This window comes from Mastacembelus armatus, chromosome 15, assembly GCF_900324485.2.
Source record: "Mastacembelus armatus chromosome 15, fMasArm1.2, whole genome shotgun sequence".
Taxonomy (NCBI): domain Eukaryota; kingdom Metazoa; phylum Chordata; class Actinopteri; order Synbranchiformes; family Mastacembelidae; genus Mastacembelus; species Mastacembelus armatus.
The window spans coordinates 5,148,629-5,158,530 of record NC_046647.1 but is presented as its reverse complement, the minus strand read 5'-3'; the positions used below and the strand labels follow the sequence as shown (position 1 = coordinate 5,158,530).

At 39.4% G+C, this 9,902-nt stretch overlaps 1 protein-coding gene across 3 annotated transcripts in view; it reads left to right on the top strand.

Moving 5' to 3' along the window:
• Positions 1–609: 609 nt before the first annotated feature.
• LOC113131352 (stromal membrane-associated protein 1-like) overlaps positions 610–9,902 on the top strand; it is a 114,856-nt gene continuing 105,563 nt past the window's right edge. For all 3 annotated transcript variants that reach the window (XM_026308468.1, XM_026308469.1, XM_026308467.1), the window contains exon 1: positions 610–887. In XM_026308468.1, coding sequence (XP_026164253.1) covers positions 770–887 — 118 coding nt within the window. In that variant the 5' untranslated portion in view covers positions 610–769. The remainder of the gene's footprint in view (positions 888–9,902) is intronic.

Below are 9,902 nucleotides of genomic sequence, written 5' to 3'. Positions count from 1 at the left end.
CCACAGTTTTTGTCTAATTGTATACAGTGAGGGAAAAAATTATTTGATTGCCTGCTGATTTTGTACCTTTGCCCACTGACAAGGAAATGATCAGTCTATAATTTTAATGGTACGTTTATTTGAACAGTGAGAGACAATAACAACAAACAAATACAGAAAAATGCATTTCAAAAAAATTATAAATTGATTTGCATTTTAATGAGTGAAAAGTAAGGTTGGGTCTTGCTGTGTCAGGATGAGGTAAGAATCATATTTAATAAAAGCAACAAGAGTGCAGCTCCATACAAAAAAGATACATTTCCTTCTTTGTTTAAAACTGAAAACTGTAAGATGAGCCTATCCAGAACTAGGACAACCACTAAACAAAGAAATGATCATTTCAGTTTTCTGCCCACTCAAGCCTGCAGAAGTCAATATATTTTGTTATTGCAGCACATTTCATAAGATGCAGAGCTATATTTTTATACCCGTTTATCTCTGCTGAAAGTATATTAAGAACCACTGGAAACCAGAGTTGGTGTTACCCAAGCATATTTGTCCAGTAAATTTCTGATTCATGTGCAGCTGTAGAAATTCCGACAGACCTGAAGGCAGCAGGGGTGATGCTGCCTTGGATCCATGTTACCTTGCTAGCAGGTTGCGAGCTAACTGGACACAGACGCTACAGTGCGGTTACACGGGGATGTCCCACCCTTTTTAGTCCACGCTCAGGATTCCGTGGTTTTCATCGGCTCTACCTTAGCACGACTAATTTCTCAACTTTGGCGAAATGACGACGCGGTCTGAGAGAGAAAAAGCGCAGAAACTGAACGAGCAGCATCAGGCCATTCTGTCTAAACTGCTGAGACAAGAGGACAACAAGTACTGTGCCGACTGTGAGGCTAAAGGTAACCTGACAGCCCGGTAAATCTCCGTGACAGAAATTTGTGTAACGTTACGAAAAGATGAAGTGATATGGGCACTTGTCAGCTGGCGGCTTGGTGAAACTCCCATCGCAGTATAAGGTTATTCTGAAGGGAGTTATGTGTAACTGTGCCGCTACTCCCGCTCAGTGTGGATGCCTAATGTGACATTATGGGTATTTTTTTTCCAGTTATGTGTATTTATTTTGTAAACATGTTAAAACATTTTGTCCAGTCAAAATTAAGCTAAAATGAATAACATTGAGCAACATTTGCCTAGGCAGCCATAAAATATACAATTTCCTTTTAGCATTTTCAAAGTAAAATACTTGTTGAAAATTAACGCTAGAGCCCAGTAACTAATAAGGAAGAAATATAAGGTAGTAAATATTTAAAAAAAATGCGGCTTCATGTAAGGTTGATGTTATCGACAAATCAAAATATTTTAAAGACATCGCTCTACATTTAGTTTTTAGCCTACATTCTCGGCACTTAGCTTAAGACTAATTATTGCTGATATGCCAGTTTCTTTCTTTCTTTTTATATGTGGACATTTGACTATTGTATGTTTTGTTGTTTTCACAGTGTATACAAGTTGGTACTTTAGGCGTTTGCGTGTTATAAAATCATGCTTTGCGCTTTTATTTAGAAATCGGATGGTCGTCAGATCCGGTGTTGTACTGTTCAATTGTTGGTAAATTGACGCGGCTCTTGCCCGACAGTATCGATGTCACGTCCTTGGCTGGTTTATTAATGAGCGGAAAACATGCCTATCCTGTGTAGACTAACTACATTAAATCCAAACTGTGGTTCAGTCGCTGGATGTGTCGCACAGGAGATCACGGCAGCATAACACACTGAGTAAGGTCGTTGCAGCTGCAGCCAACGCCTCATAACTGACTAGAGATGCTCTCGTGCAGAGCAGCAACCGCCAAACTCCATTTAATTATTTTAAAGTGTAACACTAGCTTGCACAGAGTCTAAGATACAGTTTGATTGTTTGGTTTTCTTAAAACTTTAGAAACCAGTCCTCAATTCGGCATACAACCAGCATATCAAACACTAACGTATTACCATAAGATATAAACTTTTACAATATGCATGGATTGTTTTCTCGAGAATTAACTGCATCAACTTAAAATGTCAAATGTGTTTTTTTTTTTGATATAGCAAAATTGCTACAGGATCGTGATGTTGCCTAAACAGTGTGTGTTTGTCAGTGGGTATAGAGGGAAACAATCATACATACATTCATGAACGGCTTGTATTGGGGCTACCTATGACAGAATACCTATACCATCATAATGAACATCATACTAATAAACAAAATAATATAATAAACAAATAATCTCTCTCTCTCTCTCTCTCTCTCTCTATATATATATATATATATATATATATATATATGTATATATATATATATGTGTATGTATATATATATATATATATATATATATATATATATATATTATATACATAATAAACATCATTATCATAGAATACCTATGACATGCCTTTTGCATCACTGTGCCTGTGCCGCCATTTGACAACTGTATTCAGTAGTGTGTATTCCATCTGGGTTGATTTACTGCATTTGTAGAGCACTGTTAATCCGTCTTAAGTATTGTGTTAGTATGTGTATGTACTCATTGTTGAATGGAGTTAATTACATATTACATAACTTAGTGGATGTTGATATCCATAACTTGTTTTCTTTGTATCCTCGGCCTATATTTCACATTTCCCCCTCAGCAATTGCAGAAAGTTTATTGCCCCCAATTCGAGTTCTTTGTTCTCTAAAAGGCATTTTGGAGGCTTTCACTCCCTGAGTAAAATAAAGCTGAGAGGGAAGCATTGAATTACATTAATTTTCACCCAACCCAAATAGATACTGTAATTAAAACCAATGTCTTGCAACATCTTTGACAACAAGCAAATCTCAAGTTTGTGTTTTCATGGAGGATGATAAAAAATAATATATAATAGATATTTATGAGTAAACAAAAATAAAATATAAGTAAATGTTTTTGACTAAACAGCATAAACTTTTGACCCAGTGATGTGTGCTTTGTCCATCAGCCAGTGGTGCTACTCCCTGCAGCCCAAGGTGTGTTTTACATTAATCACAAAGCATAGTGCCATGCCCTATGAGTCATGCTGAATATTTTACCACTATTTTTATCACGATAATATATGTATATCATGAAGAAATCTTTAAAGTCTGAAAGTTAAAATCAGTTTAGATAGCTTTTGCAATACTGAGTATGTTTCTGTAAAAGGAAAAACAGGTAACTGAAAAGTCTCATGTTAATGAAAAAATAAGTCTTAAAGTGTGTGCGATAACTTCCAACGAGTAAGGTCAACGTATGCCTGGTATATGGTATATACATTTGTTGCACTGAAATGTGTCTCAACATAGTCCAGGTGTTTTGATAATATTACAGTAGGTAGCAGTCTTGTCATCTTTCTTCCTGAAATGAAGCCATGATTCCTTCTTTTTTTTTCAAGTAGGGCTGCAACAAATGACCGTTTTAATAATCGATTAATTGGTCAATTAGGTTTTCGATTAATTGGACTTTTACAAAAGAATATAGTGGAATCTTGAACATCTTATTGTCAAAATATGAACCATAGTTTGGTACACCTGAATTATTTGTATGTGATGACATTTGAACAGATCTTACATTTTATTACATTAAAAAGGCACTTGCTTACTAGAATTTCACACTGAAAAAGTCAGTGATGTATTAACCCTAATAAAGTGACATGCTTTCAGCTATACATTTGAACATTGCTAGACATTATCCCAGCAGGGCCAGGCTGAATTCGTGGCAGTGGCAGCGAGTAGTGGCATCTGTAGTCTTATGATCTTCAAATTTTTAGTCTACACTTAGTTTCTGCATTTCTGTTGTGTGTTGTTAAGTTATGAATCTTTATGTGACTTCAGTTAACATAGGACTAATTTGTGTATTAGCCTATAACCTATGATTATTATTCCCTCATGTTTTTATGTGGCTATTGCAATCATCAGTCCAAAAAACATCTTGTGACCAGTATATATCAAAGATTATGTCACTTTGTATAGTGAAGCTGTTGGTGCTGTAAAAACAATACACCAGCAGCTCAGTGGCCACATACATGTCAAATGGACTGGCACCTTAATTACAGTGGGAGCTATTTTAGTGTTATGTACAGACAAATGGAGTGCCATCAGAGCTGACACATAGATATATGGGCATTTCAGGAGCACTGGTTGCCCCTAACTATTGGCAAAAATGCTGTGGCACCTCTTAAAAACCGTTGGCAGCTGCTGTGGCACCTCTTAAAATCCTTTGGCAGCTGCCGTGGCACCTCTTAAAATCCCGTGGCAGGTCTTGAAATGCCGTGGCATCTGCAGTGGCAGGTCTTGAAATGCCGTGGCACCTCTTGAAATGCTGTGGCATCTGCAATGGCAGGTCTTGAAATGCGGTGGCACCTCTTGAAATGCCGTGGCATCTGCAGTGGCACCTCTTGAAATGCAGTGACAGGTCTTGAAATGCTGTGGCATCTGCAGTGTCAGGTCTTGAAATGCGGTGGCACCTCTTGAAATGCCGTGGCATCTGCAGTGGCACCTCTTGAAATGCAGTGACAGGTCTTGAAATGCTGTGGCATCTGCAGTGGCAGGTCTTGAAATGCCGTGGCACCTTTTGAAATGCCGTGGCATCTGCAGTGGAACCTCTTGAAATCCCGTGGCATTTGGCCCACTAGTCTGCTCCAGCTGTCTTAGGTTTGAAGGGTGTTTTCTCCAGACTGCATGTTTCAGCTCTTTCCACAGATGTTCCATAGGATTTAGAAGGAAACTTCAAAATAGTCCAATCTTTTGTTCTTTAGCTTTTAGCTTTTGTGCTTTTGTGTTTTGGGTCATTATCCCAATGACCAATGACTGAGACTAAGCTTTCTGACATCGGACAGCACATTTTGCTCCAGAATGCCTTGATAGTCTTGAGATTTCATTGTATGCTGCACAGATTCAAGACACCCTGTGCCAGATGCAGCAAAGCAGCCCCAGAACATAACTGAGCCTCCTCCATGTTTCACAGTAGGTACAATATTCTTTTCTTTGTATGCTTCATTTTTGCATCTGTGAACATAGAGCTGATGTGACTTGCCAAAAAGCCCCGATTGTGTCTAATCTGTCCAAAGGACACTCTCCCAGAAGCTTTGTGGTTTGTCAATATGTATTTTGGCAAATTCCACTCCAGGGAGGTTGGCTACAGTCCCGTGGACCTTTAACCTCTGAATAATATGTGCAGCTGTAGTCACAGGAACATCAAGCAGCTTGGAGATGGTCTTATAGCCTTTACCTTTAATATGCTTGTCTATAATTGTCTTTCTAGTCTCATGAGAGAACACTCCTTGGCTTTCTGTCGTCAGTGTTCAGTGTGGTACACACATTGATACCAAACAGCACAGTGAAAACTAAACACCCTTTAAATGCGCAGACTGGCTGATTACAAGTTTGAAGACATCTGCGATGTTAATTACAGGACACACTTTATTTTAACATGTCCCTATGATCAAATTCTTTTCAGTCTTTTGTAGGGATAACATCGCTTTTTTTAGAGAATGTTCCCATGGCAGCCACTGAGACAATCAGCAGCCAGCTTGTTAAACATACAAGTGCCCTGGAGAGAGTGGCAAAAGCTTCGATCACAATCTGATCTGGCCTTGGCCATAATCCTTACCCTAAGGATAAATATAAATATGTTATACACAATTAATTCTATGTATAAAATAGCGTGCGTCAGCGATTTTTCTACACTGTTCTTAAATGTCCAAGCAGCGGCAAATCCTTTTGTACCACAGAGGGGCGAGGTAGCCTAAAGCCATAATATGTACAACCTCTCACACTCACTCCTACGGGCAATTTTAGAGTCACCAATCAACCTGACATGCATGTTTTTGGACTGTGGGAGGAAACCGGAGTACCCGGAGTAAACCCATGCAAGCACAGGGAGAACATGCACTTGTAGTTGTCCTTATTTGAAATTTTGGGAAAATTGTTCAGCTTCTTGAAAAGAGCAGGTTCTATGATTAATGGAGCACTGTAGCACTCATCAAGCCTGTCCCAGGTCATTTTGGTTATCTATATGAACTGCTCTCAGGTGTCTCACGTATCCAGATGATTCCTTACCGAGCTATTTTGAGAGCAAATCTAAGTGTTTTCCAGCTGTTAGATACAGGTCTTTGATGGTGTTAGAGAAAGAGGACTTCCATGCTCTGTCGGATTCTGGACGATTGTCAAAGTGTGATAGGCCAGTGCTCACAAGCTCTTGTGTGCCAGGTACTTGCCATGTCCATGATAACTGAAGACTTTGAATGGCTTGTGTGGGAAATGTTAGGATATTGAAGTGCATTTAAGTTGGAGTTTTGTAGTAGTACCTCTCTCTTACCTTAAGGCTGATCTTTTCTGTATGGCTGGGCAGATGGGCTAGATGTACCGTATGAGCCATCTGGTGTGAGGTGCCTCTGACCTTTGTTGTGGTGAAAGGCACAACAAAGTTTGTTGTGTTGCAGCTGGAGTGGTGAGGGCCAGGAATCTTTCACAAATTACTCATCTTCTTTAAAGACATCCTGTGCTGGGGATTGAGGATTAGTCTCAACAGGGTGCTCCGATAGCTGTGGCAAGTTGGCTGATTCAGACTGTTTGTTAAGATGAGTAATTTGGTCTCTGATTTAGTCACTTACATGTTCATGTGTGCTTTGCATCATAGCTGAAGGTTCACCCTGCTACAGATTTTCTGATCCTCTAGCTCTTCCGCTGCTTCCAATACTTTTGCCTGGGCAATAGTGGCTGCAGCCTCCAAATTGGCTTCTAGTCCTGCCTTGTCAACTTTAACGTCAGTCTCTATGTGCGAATGCTACACTTGCACGAGCAGCTTCGGCCTTGGCTCTCACTCGTGCTGCCGCAGTACTGACTGATGATCTTGTTAAATGTCTTGAGCCTGAACCAGAACTTCTACAACTTTTAACTGATGCTTCATCCTGTGAAGGCTTTGTGTCTTTTGGTCTGGCACCTTGGGGATATGTTGTTTGGCCTGCCCCTGTATCGTCTTTTTACTGTCCTCTCGCTCTCCTTGTGTGTGTCCAACACAATTCAGCAGTAAGCCTAACTTCAATTAAATGAACATGTGAGTCAGGGTGTAGTGTCCTACCTCCAAAGCTTTATTTGCTGCATCACGTGAAAAAATCTACATGGAGTAAAAAGACGATGGTGTTGATGGCCTGAACAGAGGACAGATGGCAGCCAGCAGCTTCACTGTACACCACATGCAACTAGTGAGAACTAAGAAAAAATGTTTGACTTCCTGTTTCCAAGCCTAGGCTGGCCTTCAAAATAAAAGACAATACACTTTCAAAATAAATCTGGGCTATGTTCACCTCACAGGCCTTATGGCTCAGTTCATATTTTTTCCTCAGATCAGTGTTGATGCTTCACATTTATTTTACATGTATCCTGGTCTGTGAGGGGCTGACACTGAATGATGACAGCAGGCAATATCTGAAAAGGAACATGGCAATTAAAAAAAACATTGTCACAGTGGTCATAGATCAGATATCAATCAGATCTAGCACCATATACACTATGCTCATTTGTGCCACTCCAGCAGGTAATATGAACGTAGTCTGGATGTGAACACTGCAACAGATGATAATTTTATCTTGTAGAGTTTGAATATGGATGTCTCTCTTTTATGCAGTGTACATACTGCATACACAACAGGGGCATTTCTTAAAACAAGGATTTACTCCCTGGCTAACTGACCAGTCAGTGCAGAGCTGCGGTTTGATTGATCTGTTTGTTTTGAAATGACAAACCCTACCAGCCCTCCTTACTGTCTGCTGCAGTCAGCGTGTCTGGGAGTGGCTGCCTCACTGTGACCGCTGCAGAGTGGTGACTCACCTTACCTCTCAACTGTAATTCCACCCTCACTCCTATCCCCTGTCTCCACTGTCCAGCATATTCTGAGTGTGTGAGTGTGTGAGAGCGAGCAGTGGCGTCCTTATTGATTACAGTTCCATTTTCTTGTCCTCCCTGGCATCTTAGTCTATCCACTACTTGGAGTCCAGACTATAATTTTCACTTTTGGTTTTAACACAATCCTTTCACCAGTGTGACTGAAATGCTACACACACACACTCACTGGCAGTGTGCCAGTGTTATGATTTGTGGTGTTTGTGCTGGCATAGCAGATCTTGGCAAGTGCCTGCAGGCCACTCAGTGCTTTGACGACCTGTCCTTGGTACCTCTCTGCTGTCACACACATAAAACACTGGCACAGGCCCACACACACTCACACTCATTTGGACCAAAAAGCTTGCAGGCACACGTAATATTTTATATTATAGTTTATATTTTTTATATAAACTGTGTCAGTTTCATCAGTGAATTTTAGGCTAACATCAGACATATGAGCAATGCAAGAAATGTGTGTGTGTGTGTGTGTAATTCTTTGGTAGTTTTTGTACAAAGGCAGCTTTACATTAGTCTGATTTAAATGATTTATTGTTATTGCTCGACTGTCAGCTAATGGTGGCTGTAAATCATACTGACAAAAGCCCAAAACAAAGACGTGGTGTTGTGCATGTTCAACCATATCACTTAACAGCTAATGACCAAGAAAATACACCAATATAAGTGACCCTGGTCTGTTTTTTTAAATTGAGAGCACATCCATGCAAAGTTACATGTACATTTTTAGCATATGAAAGTAATCTAGCATGCTTGTATGCATATTTATGACAAGTTTTTGAAAACATTTTTTTTGAAAAAAGTAGAGCTGGCATAGAAAATGATCACCAAAATATTTTAAAAATAGGCTGATTCTTTGGACTACTAATCTAAAGATGATAGTAAAATTGATATGGTGCAAATAAAATTAAAAGCCTTCTGGCTTTATGTTTTATTGCAACAACCCACAGGCATTGGTGTACAATTTACAATTTTATTTTGTTGCCCAACAAAACACTGACAATTCAAGCGGCAGAAATGAATGCTGGGTTTGTTGGTCTGTTGATGTATCTGTGACAGTTTGGGTGCTGATTAGCAGATTGGCTCCTTTTGTGTTTCTGTCTCAGCTGAGTCTTCATCAGTCTTTGTTTTTACTGTTTTAATTATTTTCCATACTATATAGATCTACAAAGACACACATGATTGTGTCAGTTTTCTGTTAACCGAACGTCTGCATTTCCTTTTGAAGTGGATAAATGTAGATCTGCCGCTAAAGATTATTTTAATTGAATCACATGAAAAATTACAAATGCGTCATGCACATATAGTTTATACACAGGCAGTAATGACAGTAGGATCAGATCATCATTGCTTTGTATTATGCATACAATAAGAAAGTTTCAAATACATGACAAGCCTTGTTTTTAACACACTCTGGCTGAATCCACTGCCATCTGTCACCAGCAGATGGAATCCTGTCCTCATCCACGGTTTTTGCTGCAGACTTGTTTGTTATTGTATCATTTATATCTGTCTTTTAGAAAACATAATGAAATAAATGCAGGTTTATTGGACACTTATTCACTACCTGTGTTTATCTCAGTCTATCAGTCCCAGTTTTTATTACCTCTAATAATGCGTGTTCTGTAGTATCCATCGGTTAAGATTTGTGAACTGTCTGGACCATAATATTTTAGTGTTTGTTTAGAACAAACAGTAAGACCAGACAAAAAGTTTTTATAGTGTTTTTTTCTCGGCATAATAGAGAGGAAATCTGTGTAGAGAAGAAAACATTCCTCCTTGTAGAAGCTGTTCACTTTTCATCATTACTGCTGACACTGAATCACTGTAATGGACCAGCAGGGAGCAGCACAGCACTTTTTCATTTTCCACTCCGCCCTCTCTGTTAGTCTCTCTCTCTTTACTGCACTCTCCTCCAGCCTGTGCAGACCATTTTTGTGCAGCCTTAAGATGATTTACTAAGAGGACATTTTATTAATTAGGAAATA